This window comes from Neoarius graeffei, chromosome 21 (assembly GCF_027579695.1).
Source record: "Neoarius graeffei isolate fNeoGra1 chromosome 21, fNeoGra1.pri, whole genome shotgun sequence".
Taxonomy (NCBI): Eukaryota; Metazoa; Chordata; class Actinopteri; order Siluriformes; family Ariidae; genus Neoarius; species Neoarius graeffei.
This window is the reverse complement of record NC_083589.1, coordinates 54,464,976-54,483,443: the sequence shown is the minus strand read 5'-3', so window position 1 is coordinate 54,483,443 and position 18,468 is coordinate 54,464,976. Positions and strand designations below refer to the sequence as shown.

General features: G+C 42.1%; 1 protein-coding gene across 5 annotated transcripts in view; it reads right to left on the bottom strand.

The window, feature by feature from the left end:
- sbf1 (SET binding factor 1) overlaps positions 1–18,468 on the bottom strand; it is a 174,062-nt gene that overhangs the window by 106,853 nt on the left and 48,741 nt on the right. For 2 of the 5 annotated variants that reach the window (XM_060903342.1, XM_060903346.1), the window contains exons 3-8: positions 17,910–18,047; positions 15,973–16,098; positions 15,772–15,882; positions 13,559–13,612; positions 6,836–6,865; positions 898–1,003 (exon numbers count right to left, since the gene is read on the bottom strand). In XM_060903342.1, the coding sequence (XP_060759325.1) occupies positions 898–1,003; positions 6,836–6,865; positions 13,559–13,612; positions 15,772–15,882; positions 15,973–16,098; positions 17,910–18,047 (565 nt within the window). The remainder of the gene's footprint in view (positions 1–897; positions 1,004–6,835; positions 6,866–13,558; positions 13,613–15,771; positions 15,883–15,972; positions 16,099–17,909; positions 18,048–18,468) is intronic. The other 3 variants (XM_060903344.1, XM_060903345.1, XM_060903347.1) reach the window with 3 other exon arrangements.

Here is an 18,468-nt window from a genome sequence, read left to right as displayed (position 1 = left end):
CGCTTGGACTGTGGGGGAAATTTCACACCAAATGCATTTTCAAGTGCCGTCTGCTTCGCGTCAGGTTTAGCACTAGCTGTCTCGGGGTGGTGCCTGGATAAATGGTTTCTTTAGATTGGTGGTATTGCCTAGATATTTTACTTCTATTTGGCACAACTTGCAAACTGCATTCGTTTTGTCCAGTTCGTCTCTGTCCTCATACCGTTTGAAGCCGGAGTGTTTCCACACATCCGACTTCATCCCCGGCGGTGTTTTTAACCGGGCAGCTTCGTCCATCTTCTTGTTTTCTTTATAAGTTTCGTTTTGCCGGCACCCGCTTTTATAGTGCTCCTTGCGCGTTGGAGAAAATAGTGTTATAGGCACCTGGAAGAAATCGATTCACATGTTGTTGGATCGATATCGTGTTTTTTTTCGCGTGAATCGATATCGAATCGTGGATCGATTTTTTGACCACAGCTCTAGCTCTGACACTGACCAAATTTCAAAGAGAACTAAATTTCACTGATTTTATGAAACTGAAAGGCCGTCTAGTTTGAAGGTGTTGACCTGCAGTTGAATGATTTTATGCATTGCACTGCAGCTATGATTGGCTGATTAGATAATCGCATAAACGCGCAAGTATTCCTAATAAAGTGGATAGCGAGTGCAGTACTACGATTTATTGTACTGAAGTGCATTTTTTTTTTTATTCAGAAAATAAATGTTCTCAAAAGTGATTAAATGTGCTCAGTTCTTTCAGGGAGTGTGCTCAGTGGAGCACTATTCTGGTCATCTGAACAAGCCACAGGAAGCACCTGCTGCCATTTGCCTCTTAGTCATAACCAGTCTTGCACAGGTTTCTTGCAGGTTGCAAAATGCTAGGCACTAGGTTCAGGACGTGGGTGGAGACAAACTTACCGAGCTGCCTGAAGAGCTGGGCCACGCTGCAGCCGCTCACAGGAAGGGAGTCGCTAATGGGCGTCTGGATTACCTGCCTGTCTCCCGCCCCCAAGGTGATGGTCCTCTTTATGGACAGAAGGAGAGAAAGAGAGAAAATGAGAAATGTGTATTAAGCAAAAGCACATGAGGTTTAACAGGCCCATGACAGCATGGTTCCAAGAGCTCCAGGTTAGTGTGTGTGTGTGTGTGTGTGTGTGTGTGTACATACACACACAGTGGAGGGATTAGCAGCTATGCTACACACAGCATGTTAAGCCATGCCATTCACTGCTTATAAAATCAGCAAATCTGTTTTGAAGCATGAAATACATGGGCAGCCTCGGTTCTGGATTATGATCTTCAGCACACAGCAGGTCCATGCAAGATTAGTTTACATTCCAACAACACAAATTATTCAACTTGCTGAAAAAAAGCAGGACTTTTTTTTTTTTTTAAGACAAAAGGTAAATAGTAATAATCCTATACATAAATACACAGGACTGAGGGTGCCAAAATAAAAAAAAATCTCAACTAAATGTATTATTTGGTTGCATGTTGCAACAATTATTCCATTCATTTATTTATTTCATGCTGAGGTCTCAGTGAAGTCCATGAAATAATTAAACCGCAATCATCCAGAAAGAGCATTTCACTGGATGATCCGTTCTACGTCAAGGCTTTGTTAATTCGCTGATCTGAATATTCAGCCGAAAAACTGAAAATGAACTTCGGAAAGCACCGAACAGTCACGGTTTCAGAACAGCAATGTGTGATAAGTGAAAGTCTAAGTTTCATCACGATGTGTTGAAATGTTGGCTGGGATGGAGATGATCTCACTTTTCCCTGAAAATAACGCACATTATTACTGCCAAATGGGAAGTTTGATCAGAGGCTTTTGTTTTTTACTCGGAGCTCACTTCTCAACCAATTTCCCCAACTTTAATTGGTAACTCATTTCAAAAACGTTGGCACAAGTTACTCAGGTTCCCAGAACACTGATTCTATAAGAAGCACCTTGAAGAGAAAAGCGGCTCCATCCAAACCGACTTCAATGATTGAAATGGTGAAAGTAAACTCGTCATGTTCATCTATCAGTTCAAAACCATCATACACCAAATGGCCAAAAGTTTGTAGACGCCTGACCATTACACCCATTTGTGGGCCTTCTCCATCCAAACTGCTGCCACAGTTGAAACTTGAAAGCACATGAACCCAAACCTGTCCCAGCATAACGATGCCCCTGTGTACAAACAGAGCTCCATGAAGACATGGTTTGCCAAAGCTGGAGTGGAAGAAGTTAAGTGGCCTACACATACCCCTTTTGGAACCATGAGTTCAAGTTGAATCATGACGGGGGTTTTTTTCGTTTCCGGTTGAGAGTACGTCGTGCGCGTTCTGGCTGCCGCTTCTCACCAGAGCTTTTTTATTTTTTTTTATTTCTTTTTCTATTTTTCTTCTGTTTGTGTAGTCTGATGTTTGAGTGTTTTGTCCGCCGGTGGTGGTGTAGCTCCAGACCCAGTTTTGGGCATCGGTTCCCTCCAGGCCTTGGTTCGCTGTGGGTGATGCCTGTGCTCCCAGCTGTGGACTGCAGTGAGCTCATTGCTCATTTTACATCGTGGTTGTCCAGCGCTCTGCGCTTTAACGCTTGGCGTGATGTTCCGAGCGATGTTGCTTGGTGGTGTCGCGGCGGCTGTGCAGGCGGTTTGGGACACACCAGCGCTTTGCGTGGCTGAGCTTCTCTGCTCGCTTTGTGGATCCATGGCGTGGTGTTCGAGCGATGTTGCGACGGCGTCACAGCGGCGGTGCTGGAGATGTGGGACTTGTTTTCGTACACCTTTTGGTGGGACTGTGGCTGCTACACCACGGGAATTACATCCTGACCCCTACTTGGTGGACTTTTTTCTTTTTATTTATTTTATGTTTTTTTTTCCTTTCCTTGTCTATATTGTAAAGCGTCCTTGGGTTTTTTGAAAGGCGCTATATAAATTTAACTTATTATTATATTATTATTATTTTTCCACCAAATCAGTTCCAGGGCTGGTTCGGGGCCAGTGCTGGTGCTGGTTCACAACTCGTTCAACTTGCGAGCCAGCTGAGAACCAGTTTGCTTTTCCATAGCTCGGGGTGCTAAGGGGAGCCACGTCATTACGTCACTGTATATGTCAGTTACGTTACTGCGTTTGCATAAACCTTGGCGCGAACATCGAAGCAACTACAACACGGAGAAGAAGCAGCAGTAGCAGCAACAACAACAATAATGGATGACTGCTGCTTTACTGCATCCATGATATCTCGTCGCTTATTTAAAAATGGCACCTTTTCGTGGTCTTGCTATTGTTGTTGGTCTTAACAACTCCACCCCCCCCCGCTGACATAAGCAGTTCTTTCCTCTGGCCCAGCAGAGTTGGTGCTACCCTGAAACCGGTTTTTCTGGCCCAGAGCCAGTTCTTTGTCAGTGGAAACAGAAAATCCGGTTCCAAACTAAGCACTGGCCCCGAACCAGCCCTGGAACTGATTTGGTGGAAAAGGGGTAACAGAGCCCTGAACACCTTTGAATGAACCGTAGACGACCTCGTCCAACATCAGTGCCTGACCTCTTGTTCCCGAATGAACACAAATCACCACAGCATCACTCCAAAATCTAGTGGAAAACCTTCCCAGAAGAGTGAAGGGTAGTACAACAGCAAAGGGGGACTAAACCTGGAATGCTCAGGTGTCCACAAACTTTTGGCCATTTAGTGGCTATTAAGAGAATATTAAGCAAAACTCAGTGAGTAAAAGTTTTACATGATTTGAAAAAGAAAACCACAAACGTCACTATTAACCTGATAAATTCACTAAGGCCAGACATGAAATAAATAAATAAAAAGTTGAAACCAACAATTATTTATTTCAGCTCAATTTAATTTTTTTTTTACGTTCTCATGAATTCGTTAATTTATCCTCCATTAAAACCATTCTTTCCCAACATAATTATGTACATAATTTTAGATCGGCATCCTCAGCTGTTCATAAATAAATAATATTAATAATTATTAGCCAAATTACAATGTTTCAATAGCTAAAAAAAACAAACAAAAACCCTCTTCGGTAGTGCTAATTTAGGACAGAACATTTCCGCTGCGTACGAGCTTCATAATTCAAATTATTTTTTACGCCGTTTTGATTGGCTGAGCGAACTGCAAATAACAGCCTCCAAATAATGGTCTGCTCATGCGCAGTTACTTCGCACTTTTGTCATCGTTTGACTCGTCATGCAAACTTTATAAATCAGCATTTCCAAAAAAAAAAAAAAAAATTTGAATGATAAAACAATTATTGAACTCGGTTTTCACAAAATATCGTAATTTCTTAGCGTCTCTACCTTCGGCGTCAGCAAATAATTACAGTAATTGCTTGCTTGCTGCTAACAAATTACAATATTTTGTTCAACCTCGTCCAATAATAGTATAAATACAGAGGTGAGGAGAGAAAACCTCACGCTCTGATTATCGAGAAATGATTCAAATTTCTCGACCAATCACTTCGAGCGAGTCGGCAAAATGGCTGGCGACTACTGCGTCACTATAAGCGAGGAAGAATTCCAAATTATGAAAGAAAACGTTGTTCCTAAAAGCACTACAGACGCTATGAAGTTTGCTCTAAAACTATTCAAAGGTAAAGTGGCATTATGATTTATTTTATCGATTTCAAAACGTATTTAATGCGAGTTGGCGTAGATAAGTAGCGCGTTTGCATGACGCTCTTGAAGAGTGAAATCAATTTTTTTTTAAATACGATTTTTTAAAAATAAAATCGCCTGTGTATTTATACTAAAACAAATTCTCCGCCTCAGGCTCAGTGAATATCGATCAACAATAACCTCGACTTCGTCTCGATAATTAGTAACCGACATTCACTTCGCCTTCGGTGAATAATTGTTAATTATTCAACGCTCACTATTAAACTAAACCCTAGAACATGGTACTTTAATCCATTACAAATTACACAGCATTTTTTTTTTGTTCTTGTTGTTTTTTAATGCTAATTAAAATACTAGAAAAGCTCTAGGGGGCATGTCTACACATTTACCCTCACGAGAAACGCCAGTAACCATAAATGATATTTTGTTCCAGCTCACCTCATATTAGCTATTAGCATTCACCAACTCTTAGCGAACTAGCTAAAGTTTACCACAAGTAGATTCGATCTGGATTTCAGTATCTCCATTAGTAAAAGCATACTGTGAGCTATTCATTTATTTAACACAAGCAAATACGTCAAAATATAGCATAACCTGAGGTAAATACTGTACGTTAGCTCGCCCACTAGCTAACAAGCACACAGTTAATTTCAGTAGCCAAGTCTCCATTTACCGTATATGTACACATTCTCAAAAAGGACTGATTTATGTTTTAAAAAAAGCTATCAAAATATACTAAATATAACAATTACAGAAGTTAAATTTTAAAAATAACCACCACTTGCTAAGACAGTTAGCTAGACAGCCAGCTAACTGTTTATAAACTAGCTCATATTTAGCCACGCATGCGATTTCAGTCAAGTCACAAGTTAAACAAACAAACAGTTTTATTATTAATGATTCTCAATATACAGTACATTTATCAAAATGTACAATAACTTTTAGCAGCCTGAGTAATTTAGCCAGCTAGCTAGTCTAGCACTGAGGTCCAAAACACTGCAGTACTCATGGTGCGTTCATGTGCTATGGGAATTATGGTAAATACCAAACGCCGACATGGAAAGCACACATGAACGCCCCCTCTTGTGGTATTTTCCACTGGGCAACTTGTAGAAAATTTTGATACGCGAGTTGCCAAGATGAGATGAACTTTAACCTTTTCAACATGGCGGCGAGCGGTACAAGACTAGCTTATGAACCAAGAAAGAAGTGGTTTTCACCTACGGAAAGCTGACTCTCACCTTTTAAACGAGTCATGTTATGTATATTATAATATGTATATTATAGCCTAATACAAAATATTCTCTGGCTGTCCAAAGAACGCCAACAATGATCTAGATACTGGCTACTCTCATTGTGGCTCCAGCCAAATTTCCAAAAACTGCGTGGCATTCAATGTGTTAAGAAAATCTCTACTTGTCATGATGAGGAAATATTCAGCATTATTTACCTTTTGACTTTTGATAACTCATATTCCTGCTGCAGCTGATGAACAAGGCAATCTATAATTGTTTTAGCCAAATAACAGGCCTGATTCTGAATCTGGTCCACCATCTTTAATTTGTCAACAACAACAAAAGCATGTGAACACAACACACTGGTAAATACCACTTCCCAACTGGAAAATATCATCTTCCCATAGCACATGAACGCCGCGTTATTCACGCACCAGCTCTGCTCCATTAATCTGTTTTGTTTGGTGTGGGTTTTTTTTCCCCCCTCAACCATTTAAACATGAAAATTTAGAGCGTATTGTTAGTTTAGCAGCTTATCTGAAAGAAAGTAAACCAAAAGAACGTCAAGACTCTTTAAAAATGTTAGTTTTGGTAGAAATATGGGGACAAATTAGCAGGATTTTATGCTAACATTGTACTAAGACTGAAATTCATTCAGCCTAATAATTCATGAGAAGCCCATGTGACCTTTAGACAGACACACACACACACACACACACACACACCACCATGTCCATCTATCAGACACAGCGTAGCAGTATTGTGGTTGTTGTGGCCATGACCAGTTAGCTAGCAATAGCAGCAGCAGCAGCAGCGCATGCACGCAATGCCACAGTGACGCTCAAGACCTTCTCCAGATCTCCTACATGTGATGTGAAGGGATCCGATTGGTTCCCATAATGCCGAGGGTGCCTTTTAATCTGAGGAGTGCAAGCCTGAGAGAGGCAGCAGCAGCACTGGCAGTGACAGAAAGAGCTAAAAACAAGCAAACTGGTCGTACCAAGCTGTCCTCTCTGTCTTCCTCGCCTGGCTAGGTTAGCAACACAGGTGCACACACATCGCACATACAAACACACACACACACACACACACACACACGCAACCACCGAAAAACACCACAGAAAACACAGGAGTTAGATACACCACACTTTAGAAATACCAACATGACATTAGAAATGACCAAGAAACACAAACAAATACGACATGAAAGCGACATGACACTCAAACGAGTCAAGAAGACAAAAGACAAGATGGGAGTATTAATGGAAAAAAAAAAAGCGCTGATAAATGAATAAATATTTTGTTATACCACAGCTGAATCTGATTAATCGGAAGAATTAACATTCTATAAAACAGGCAATAACAGTATTACGTAAGAAACAACCAAGCTGTACACACTGTTGAATTGTGAGGACGTTTATGGAAGGAGTCTCCAGCGTCAGTAAGTTTTTCCCCCATGGGAAAGTCTTCAGGTAACGGTTTCTGGTTTTTTACTTCACATTCAAGACAAAAAAAAAAAAAAAAACCGGTGGTGGAACACCTGGTTATATCTGCAGTAACGTCAGTGATAACAGGAACTAACGTGTTTTGTGGACATTCAACGTAACTATAAACAGATGAAGAGCTCTTTTCCAAAACGCGATAAACGCCAAATGTAAAAAAAACGAGTTCGTCGCGCTATTCTGCTGTGTACTGAGCCTATTCACTGCTCCATGAATGTTTCATACCAAATCGCTATATTTCCTTGTTTATATGTGCTGCAAATTGTAGTTTCTCTCCAAAACGTGATAGGCGCTACACCTGTTTTTTGGCTGAGTGCGACATTTCCTCTAGATCAGGGGTTCCCAAACTTTTCCATGCCAAGGCCCCCCAAACGGCATTAGCTTCTGGCCGGGGACCCCCTTTGCAAACCCACAGCCAATGCTACAAAAAATGTAAAGAAACATCAACTTTTAGAATGTTTTCTCTTACTTTTATTCAATATTCAATAATTGTTACATTTGTTTAGCATAAGAATATTATTAACTAACATGTTTTCAACACGGGCGGCACGGTGGTGTAGTGGTTAGCGCTGTCGCCTCACAGCAAGAAGGTCCGGGTTCGAGCCCTGTGGCCGGCGAGGGCCTTTCTGTGTGGAGTTTGCATGTTCTCCCCGTGTCCGCGTGGGTTTCCTCCGGGTGCTCCGGTTTCCCCCACAGTCCAAAGACATGCAGGTTAGGTTAACTGGTGACTCTAAATTGACCGTAGGTGTGAATGTGAGTGTGAATGGTTGTCTGTGTCTATGTGTCAGCCCTGTGATGACCTGGCGACTTGTCCAGGGTGTACCCCGCCTTTCGCCCGTAGTCAGCTGGGATAGGCTCCAGCTTGCCTGCGACCCTGTAGAACAGGATAAAGCGGCTACAGATAATGAGATGAGATGTTTTCAACACAAATTTTTTCGCACTGAACAATAAACTGTATAACCTCCTGTAGTACCTGATTCAACTCGTTATCCATCCTTTTTGCGACCAGTGCCTCGCGATGGAGCATGCAGTGTGTGGCCGCTACATGCGGGGCCTTCTGCTTAATGAGCGCGGTCACTCCACTGATCTTCCCGGTCACTGCCGCAGCTCCGTCCGAACACACCCTCACACGACGGGTCCGGTCCAATCCGTTAGACTCGATGTAATCGTCCAAAACTTGAAAAATGTCTTTCCCAGTAGTTCTTCTTTCAAGTGCTTTACAAAATAGTATTTCCTCCACAAATCTTTCCTGCGAAATAAATCTGATGTACACAAGCAGTTGGGCCTCATTGGATAAATCTGTGCTCTCATCCAGCTGAAGTGCGAAGTATTCGCTGGCTCTCACCTGCTCCAACAGCTGAGCAGATACGTCTTGAGCCATGTCACCAATCCGTCGGCTCACGGTGTTATCAGAGAGTGGGACAGCATCGATTATTTTTGGCAGCATCCTCATCAAGCAATTCTCGGACAATGTCTTTGGTGGCTGGTAAAATCAAACCTTCTCCAACTGAATGAGGTTTTTTAGCTCGAGCAATGTGGTACGAGGCTAAAAATGATGCCTTCAGGGCCCGCTCGGGAACAGTAGCTTGCTGGGTGAATGCAGCAGATTGCCTGACCAAATGCTCTTCTTTGCGTCTGAAGAAATCTACTGTTTTTTCGGCATCTGTCGGATGTTTTTGTACCAAGTGGCGCTGAAGTTTCGAAGGTTTTAAGCACTCGTTTGACAGGGTCTCCAGACAGAGGACGCATTTCGGGCAATCATGGCCATTTATCTGTATGGCTGTAAAGCCATACTTAATGTATGCTGCCTCATATTTTCGGATTTTAGTTGGCCAGGACTTCTTAGTTTTTTTTTCGCAGCAGTGTCCTCCACAGCAGGGCTGTTGGTTTGTTCTTTCGGTCTCTTCTTCAAAAACCTGTCCATTTTGCGCTAGCAATACGCTAGCTTGAGGAGCAAAGCAGTTTGATAAATGGCGCAAACCGCAATGTCACAGGCAATTGGAGAGATGAGCATGGCAAACAACGTTTCGATATGATGTATTATTATTAATAATTATATATTTTATAATAATGATTAAAAACTAATTACAATATATTTAATAATAATTATTTTTAAAAAGTATATATTCTTTTTCGCAATTTTTTTGTTATCGTCCCTCCAACTTTCTGAGGCCCCCCTAGCGGCCCCCACTTTAAAAACCACTGCTCTAGACCAATCAGAGTTCGGTCAGCGTTCTACACTATCCCGCATGGCGGCGCCCTGAAGCGAGGAGTTTTGTTTGCTTGTGTAGCTTCTCGAGCACAAATAACTTTTGCAAATGGTGGTTGTGAACACTTTTGATGGTTCTGAAGAATTGAACTAACTGGCCATTTGTTATTTAGTTAGTTGTTTTCTGTGGTGGACAGTCTTAAAAGGTAAGATTAAACATAAATGAATGAAAGTGTTTATATAATTTATTTGATTTTATTATAAACTGCATGATGAAAGTTCCTGATATTATATACCTACAGCATGTTCTCTTGTTTTAAAAACAGAAAGACAGAAAAAATGAATGGATTTATAGCGTTTTGAAAAATATATATAATAAACTTTGGATTTATAATCAATAACATTGTCAGATTTGTCAATTATTGTTGAAAATGTTCAGACTGAACCAACTATCTATTATAACTGGATAAATTAAACACACTACCGTTCAAAAGTTTGGGGTCACCCAGACAATTTAGTGTTTTCCATGAAAAGTCACACTTTTATTTACCACCATAAGTTGTAAAATGAATAGAAAATATAGTTGAGACATTTTTCTGGCCATTTTGAGCATTTAATCGACCCCACAAATGTGATGCTCCAGAAACTCAAGCCCTGTCCACACGGCAACGGATTCAGGTGAATCCGATAAAATTGTTTATCGTTTCGGCCTGGCGTCCACACGGCACCGGCGTTTTGGGTGCCCCAAAATGAAATCTTTTGAGAACGGGTTCCAGAGTGGAAAGATCTGGCAACGGCGCCGTTGTGAAGTCGTCTGGATGAGTAAAACGGATTTGTTTACGATGACGTCACAACCACATGACTGTCAGTGCTTCACGCCGGGTAGAAGTGTAATGAACTCGATGCGAGTTGTCAACAAATCCTATAACTTGGTTCATGAAACGCGCTTACAAAATATTTTCACTGTGAATATTTATTGTGTAATGGTGCAAAGTGAGTGAGAGAGAGAGAGAGAGAGAGAGAGAGAGAGAGAGAGTCAATCCCGCCAGCAAAAATAGGGAAAAAAGGAGCGATCTCACCTCTTCAGATGTTGGTTTAAGTCCTACAATACATTCCTCAAAAAAGGCGTAGAAGAACAAATTAATCCATCAACGTGTAGCATTCAATTTATTCCGGACCATTAAAGACGCCGCCTTCCACGTAGAATCATACGTCATCCTCGCCGCCATATTGGATGGGTCAAAGCGGAGAATAAAGATGCCTCATTCATGTGCTGCGTTTAACTGTACCAACAGGTTTGCCGTCCAAACGAGATCACATGGGATTACCTTTCACAGGTGAGACTGGAAAAATACTTTTCATTGTATTTGGTCATTATAATGTAATCTTACGAACAGATTTTTCTGACTTTGTGGCTAATATGAAGTCTCGCGCATAATAGTTTATGCGCATGCGTCCTTACTTCTTCTATTGTTCTGGTGTCTCCGAAGGGACCGTCTTACAGCGCCCCTAGAGGTGTGGCATGTGTATTGCATCATTTTCAGCAAGCGTTGCGTTGCCATATGTACCTGATATTTTACTGATCCGTTGCCCATGTGGACGCGATATTTTTTTTAATAACATCTCGCTGCCGTTGTCGTGTGGATGTAACCTCAAGCTGCTCAAAGGAAGGTCAGTTTTATAGCTTCTCTAAAGAGCTCAACTGTTTTCAGCTGTGCTAACATGATTGTACAAGGGTTTTCTAATCATCCATTAGCCTTCTGAGGCAATGAGCAAACACATTGTACCATTAGAACACTGGAGTGATAGTTGCTGGAAATGGGCCTCTATACACCTATGGAGATATTGCACCAAAAACCAGACATTTGCAGCTAGAATAGTCATTTACCACATTAGCAATGTATAGAGTAGATTTCTGATTAGTTTAAAGTGATCTTCATTGAAAAGAACAGTGCTTTTCTTTCAAAAATAAGGACATTTCAAAGTGACCCCAAACTTTTGAACAGTAGTGTATTTGCAAAATTTATGGGTCTGGGTAAATAAATGTCATTTTTCTGAAAACAATCAAAATGGATTTATAGCACTTTGGAAAAGAACTCTACAGATTTTTTTTAAAAAAGTACAATGTTGTTTATAAACCAATTAAAAATACAAAGTCGCTTGAAAATTGCTGTGGTATAAGAGCAATAAATCACTTTAGGGTGTGTTGTTATTGGAAAATAATCGATCGATCGATCATTCAGGATGGTAAGAGGAACTCTGCTTCGTGTGGGGCTGCCTGTCGTCGATTATTTTCCTAGAACAGCACATCGGGTAGTGTTTTATTCCTTAAATAAATGGTTTGACATGACTGAGAGCTGGATGACTCTTCAGGATTGCACAATAATGGTTACGGGTATTAAAATGAACTTTCAGTAAGCTGTGATTTTCAGGGTCGGGGAAAATGTACAGAAGAAGAAGAACAGATCTCTTAACTCCTCAGCTCTGGCCGTGGAACAGAGGGGGGAAAAATAACAACATGCCGAGAAACACAATGGAGGCTAAATGGATCCGTCAAGTTATGATGCCAATAAATATCTCTCTTTCACTTTCTCTTAGTCTCCTTTTCCCACACACACACACACACACACTCACATCTTTTCCCCCATTTTATCTCTCACTTATCTCTCCTTCATATGACTCATTCAGTAACTGCTTATTTTTCCATTTTTAAAGTAGAAGCAGATGTGTGTAATGAGACGCGAGCTGGAAAAATGCAGACGGTTTCTGCAACAGGCTTCTGTATAAGACAAAGGTTTGAACCCTGAAGTCTTTTTATACAGCTAGATTTGTTCCAACATCTTCATAACTTCTCAACCTAAACAGTTTGCTTCCTTACTGGAAAGGGATTACTACTTTTTTATATGTTTGGGGACGGCAATTATCATCATCATCATCATCAAGCAGCTTTACGGAAGTAGTGGTTAGCGCTGTCGCCTCACAGCAAGAAGGTCCGGGTTCGAGCCCCGTGGCCGGCGAGGGCCTTTCTGTGTGGAGTTTGCATGTTCTCCCCGTGTCCGCGTGGGTTTCCTCCGGGTGCTCCGGTTTCCCCCACAGTTTCCCCCAAAGACATGCAGGTTAGGTTAACTGGTGACTCTAAATTGAGCGTAGGTGTGAATGTGAGTGTGAATGGTTGTCTGTGTCTATGTGTCAGCCCTGTGATGACCTGGCGACTTGTCCAGGGTGTACCCCGCCTTTCGCCCGTAGTCAGTTGGGATAGGCTCCAGCTTGCCTGCGACCCTGTAGAACAGGATAAAGCGGCTACAGATAACGGATGAGTACTAAGAGTGTTTCCAGGATGCTCATTATGAGCCGATTGTGAACAAGAGTCTTTACGATTACAGCAGCAGCACTTGCGGATAAGTTGACGGTATCTGGTGAGATTATCCACTGAAGATGGACTGGTTTTGCAGAATGGAAATCTTTAGGATGTCTTTGTGGGAACATTCACAGGAGAGAATGAAGTCAGGCCATGCTCAGGTACGAGTGTATCAGGGTAAATAGTGAATCCGGGGTTTTAAAACCCCTCAGCGTTGATGCTGGGTTTAGAAACAAATGGTCCACTAACCTAATCTGCTTTGTCTTCATGGATGAGGTAGAGGGGTGTGCCATGACGTCCAATGCTTGGAAAATAACTAATACGAGTGTGGGTGTGTTTGTGCGCGGGTGTTTCCGAGGCTGTTTGTCATCCTGCTTCATCAACCATCTACCGTCCCATACTTTCACCTCTACTGTCTGCCAGGCCAAGATCTAAATCAGCCCTCTGCAATACTGCACATGTTTTGAGCTCATTTTTACAGCTCACACAATGCAAATCCATACATTATGAGTTCAAGTTTTGATTGGCTGATTGGACAAGTGTAACATAAACAGGAAATAATTAACCAAAAAAAAAAAATCAAATTGATTGATTGATCATCGAAAAAGACAGAATCGTGATTGGCTAAAGCTGCGAAGAAAAGGTCGCCGTTACCTGAAAACAACCCAGCAGCCAGTCAGATAAACTACAGACTGGGGGATCGTTTATCTGTAACACACAGGAGGAGGGTTTCAACTTCACACACCAGGAACGGTTCATTTATGAGTCACAAAAGTGAGGAAAGGAGCCAATTTACACATCATACACATGTCATCAGTGAAAGAGGGGGCCAATATTAATGAGAAAATGGTCTGTATATACACACGTGTACTATGGAGTATGGCAGTGGTATACAGTATAGTGGTGTTCCACTAACATTTGTACAAGTTCCAATATTCATTATATAAACAAACAAATGGCAAGATTAAAAGTGTGCAATATCACTATTCACATTCTTCAAGATTAGCGTGTGTGTGCTTTAGAGTCTGCGTGCGCACATGCACAAACACACAGATAACAAAGGCATTTCACTTCAAAGCAGAAAGAAAGAAAGAAAGAAAGAAAGAAAGAAAGAAAGAAAGAAAGAAAGAAAGAAAGAAAGAAAGAAAGAAAGAAAGAAAGAAAGAAAGAAAGAAAGAAAGAAGGAGGGAGGGAGGGCAGAAAAGAAGAACAAGGTATAGAGAGAGGAAGAAAGGGAGAAAATCAGAAAGAGAGGATCAGTAACACAAAGAAAGAAAGAAAGAAAGAAAGAAAGAAAGAAAGAAAGAAAGAAAGAAAGAAAGAAAGAAAGAAAGAAAGAAAGAAAGAAAGAAAGAAAGAAAGAAAGAAAGAAAGAAAGAGGATCAGTAACAAGAAAGAAAAGGAAGGAAGGAATAGAGACAAGAAGACAGGGAGGGATGACGAGAGTGTAAGAAAGAAAGAAAGAAAGAAAGAAAGAAAGAAAGAAAGAAAGAAAGAAAGAGGGAGGGCAAAAAAGAAGAACAAGGTATAGAGAGGAAGAAAGGGAGAAAATCAGAAAGAGGATCAGTAACACAAAGAAAGAAAGAAAGAAAGAAAGAAAGAAAGAAAGAAAGAAAGAAAGAAAGAAAGAAAAGGAGGGAGAGGATCAGTAACGAAAGAAAAGGAAGGAAGGAAGGAAGGAAGGAAGGAAGGAAGGAAGGAAGGAAGGAAGGAAGGAATAGAGACAAGAAGACAGGGAGGGAAGACGAGAGAGTATCAGTAAGAAAGAAAAAGAAAGAAAAGGAGGGAGAGGATCAGTAACAAGAAAGAAAAGGAAGGAAGGAAGGAAGGAAGGAAGGAAGGAAGGAAGGAAGGAAGGAATAGAGACAAGAAGACAGGGAGGGACGACAAGAGAGTATCAGTAAGAAAGAAAGAAAGAAAGAAAGAAAGAAAGAAAGAAAGAAAAGGAGGGAGAGGATCAGTAACAGTGAGAAAGAAAGAAAGAAAGAAAGAAAGAAAGAAAGAAAGAAAGAAAAGGAGGGAGAGGATCAGTAACAAGAAAGAAAAGGAAGGAAGGAAGGAATAGAGACAAGAAGACAGGGAGGAACGACAAGAGAGTATCAGTAAGAAAGAAAGAAAAGGAGGGAGAGGATCAGTAACAGTGAGAAAGAAAGAAAGAAAGAAAGAAAGAAAGAAAGAAAGAAAGAAAGAGTAACAGTAACAGTAACAGCAAGAAAGAAAGAAAGAAAGAAAGAAAGAAAGAAAGAAAGAAAGAATCAGTAACTCAGTAAGAAAGAACGTAACTAACAAAGGAAGGAAGGAAGGAAGGAAGGAACAGTGGGGAAAAAAATAAATAGAAAAATGTGAAATGTACAGAAAGGAGAAATGAAAAAAGAAGAGAAAAGAGAAGAAAGATAGAAAGTAATGAAGAGTAGAGAGTGAGGGAGCGAAGGCACCTGCGCAGGATGAGGTTAAAGCAGAGCTGCTGATTGGTCGACTGTGAAGCTTAAAAACTTAAATATTTTTTTTTAAAAAAAAGGTTTTTTAAAAATTGCAGTGCCTTGCATAAGTATTCACGCCCCACTAGCTCCAGGTCGGGGTGTAAATACTTGTGCAAGGCACGATAAATTCTTAAATTCTGGCTGAATGACTTCAGGAAGAGGAGAAGCAGAAGTAACACCACAGCACTCGTCCTGTTCACACTGATCATCTCCAGCACCTGCCAGCTGCAGTCCAGCTGTGCAGCACGACACATCACTCACATGCTGGTGCAGCTGTGGAGTGCAATTCACACACACCATACTGTACGTGTGTATAAACACTGTGTGTGAGAGAGAGAGAGAGCGAGACAGAGAGAGAGAGAGAGAGAGACACACATCGAGCCCCACCTGAGACCCCCCAGCGATGGGAATGGTGCAGGTCAGGAGATTCCCGATGACGGTCTCCAGTGGAACGCTGACGTGCTCCACGTGTACGGTGTAGATGAGTCCCAGACAGTTCTGTACACAGAGACACAGTCACAGCTCAGCTCCACATGACACAGCACAGTGTGTGTGTGTGTGTGTGTGTGTGTGTGTGTGTGTGCTCACCCTGAACACCTCGGTGTGGTCCAGGCGGGACACCAGCACCAGGCTCTTGGGGGCATAGAGCAGAGCTGGCTGTACCACATCAGGGCTTTCATCCTCATCTGCCTCGCTGGGCTCTTCATTCTGCAACTACACACACACACACACACACACACACACACACACACACACACACACACGTGTTCATGAGAACTATATGAGGTAAGCTGAATCACGAAGTGTGAAGGACTGACATTTTCCTACTGCTGCTTCTTTCTCTCTGTCTCTTTCCCCCTTCTCCCTCATTCTGTCTCCATCTTTCTTTCTTTCTTTCGCTCTCCCTCTCCCACTTTCTCCCTCCCTCTCACGCTGGCTCTCTTTTTTTTGTTGCCTTTGTCTCAGTTTCTCACTGCCTCACTCTACCTTTCATGCTCACTCTCTCTCTCCCACTTTTCATTCTGTCTCCAGCTCTCTCTCTCCCACTTCTCTTTCATTCTGTCTCCATCTCTCTCTCTCCCACTTCTTTCATTCTGTCTCCATCTCTCTCTCTCTCCCACTTCCCTTTCATTCTGTCTCCATCTCTCTCTCTCCCACTTCTTTCATTCTGTCTCCATCTCTCTCTCTCTCCCACTTCTTTCATTCTGTCTCCATCTCTCTCTCCCACTTCCCTTTCATTCTGTCTCCATCTCTCTCTCTCTCTCTCCCACTTCTCTTTCATTCTGTCACCATCTCTCACTCCCACTTCTCTTTCATTCTGTCTCCATCTCTCGCTCTCCCACTTCTCTTTCATTCTGTCACCATCTCTCACTCCCACTTCTCTTTCATTCTGTCTCCATCTCTCGCTCTCCCACTTCTCTTTCATTCTGTCTCCATCTCTCTCTCTCCCACTTCTCTTTCATTGTCTCCATCTCTCTCTCCCACTTCTCTTTCATTCTGTCTCCATCTCTCGCTCTCCCACTTCTTTCATTCTGTCTCCATCTCTCGCTCTCCCACTTCTCTTTCATTGTCTCCATCTCTCGCTCTCCCACTTCTTTCATTCTGTCTCCATCTCTCTCTCCCACTTCTCTTTCATTCTGTCTCCATCTCTCTCATTCTGTCTCCATCTCTCTCTCTCTCTCCCACTTCTCTTTCATTCTGTCTCCATCTCTCACTCCCACTTCTCTTTCATTCTGTCTCCATCTCTTGCTCTCCCACTTCTTTCATTCTGTCTCCATCTCTCGCTCTCCCACTTCTCTTTCATTCTGTCTCCATCTCTCTCTCTCCCACTTCTCTTTCATTCTGTCTCCATCTCTCTCTCCCACTTCTCTTACATTCTGTCTCCATCTCTCTCTCCCACTTCTCTTTCATTCTGTCTCCATCTCTCTCTCCCACTTCTTTCATTCTGTCTCCATCTCTCTCTCCCACTTCTCTTTCATTCTGTCTCCATCTCTCTCTCCCACTTCTCTTTCATTCTGTCTCCATCTCTCTCTCCCACTTCTCTTTCATTCTGTCTCCATCTCTCTCATTCTGTCTCCATCTCTCTCTCTCCCACTTCTCTTTCATTGTCTCCTTCTCTCGCTCTCCCACTTCTCTTTCATTCCGTCTCCATCTCTCTTTCTTTTGCTCTCCCTCTCTCACTTTCTCCGTCTTTCTTTTTGTTGCCTTCATCTCAGTTTGTCACTGCCTCAGTCTACCTTTTATGTTCTTTTGCTCTCCCACTGTCTCTCTTTTTTTTGTTGCCTTTGTTTCAGTTTCTCATTGCCTCATTTTACCTTTTATGCTCTCTCTCCATCTCTCTTTCTTTTGCTCTCCCTCTCCCACTTTCTCCCTGTCTATCTCTCACTCTCCATCACTGTCTGTATTTCACTTCTGCTCTCTGTCTCTCATTCTCGGTCACTGTCTCCGTTTCTCTGTTCTCTCAGTCTCTCACTCATTCTCTCTTTATCTCAGTGTCTGTCGCTCTTCCTCCATCTCTCTCTCACCTGAGGGTTATCTACAGTCTCCCAGAAGGTGAAGCAGGCACAGTAATGGCGTTCGGAGTTGATGTCTGTGAGGACGGCCACGAAGAAAGAGGGAGGCTGTCGCTCGGGGACCAGCTGCCATCCGCTGGGTTGACAGAACTGACACACACACACACACACACAACGTTATCTGTGTTCCGATAAAACACTGCACAGTGACGATAATGAGAAGTGAAGTTGCAGCTCACACTGTGTACCGCACAAATAGTACAGCACTGTATGTGCCATGTAATCTCTGTGGAAGTGCTCCAGCGTCACCTTTCACACGGGCAGGAAACGACACGTAGCACCGCGGTACCCTTCACACCTCTTTCTTTTCCACCAACAAAGAACGGATTCTGTTCTGGTTCAAGCACTGAATATTGAACCGTTCAGAACGTTTCGACCAAAAGCAAACGAGCCCAGAATCTGAAAACTTGGTTCCCAAAAGACGGCAGTTTTTTTCCGCTGTGATACGTGATGACATCACTGGGCGTCATTAGTTCGGAAAGTTCATTTTTGAATGAAAACAAATAATATT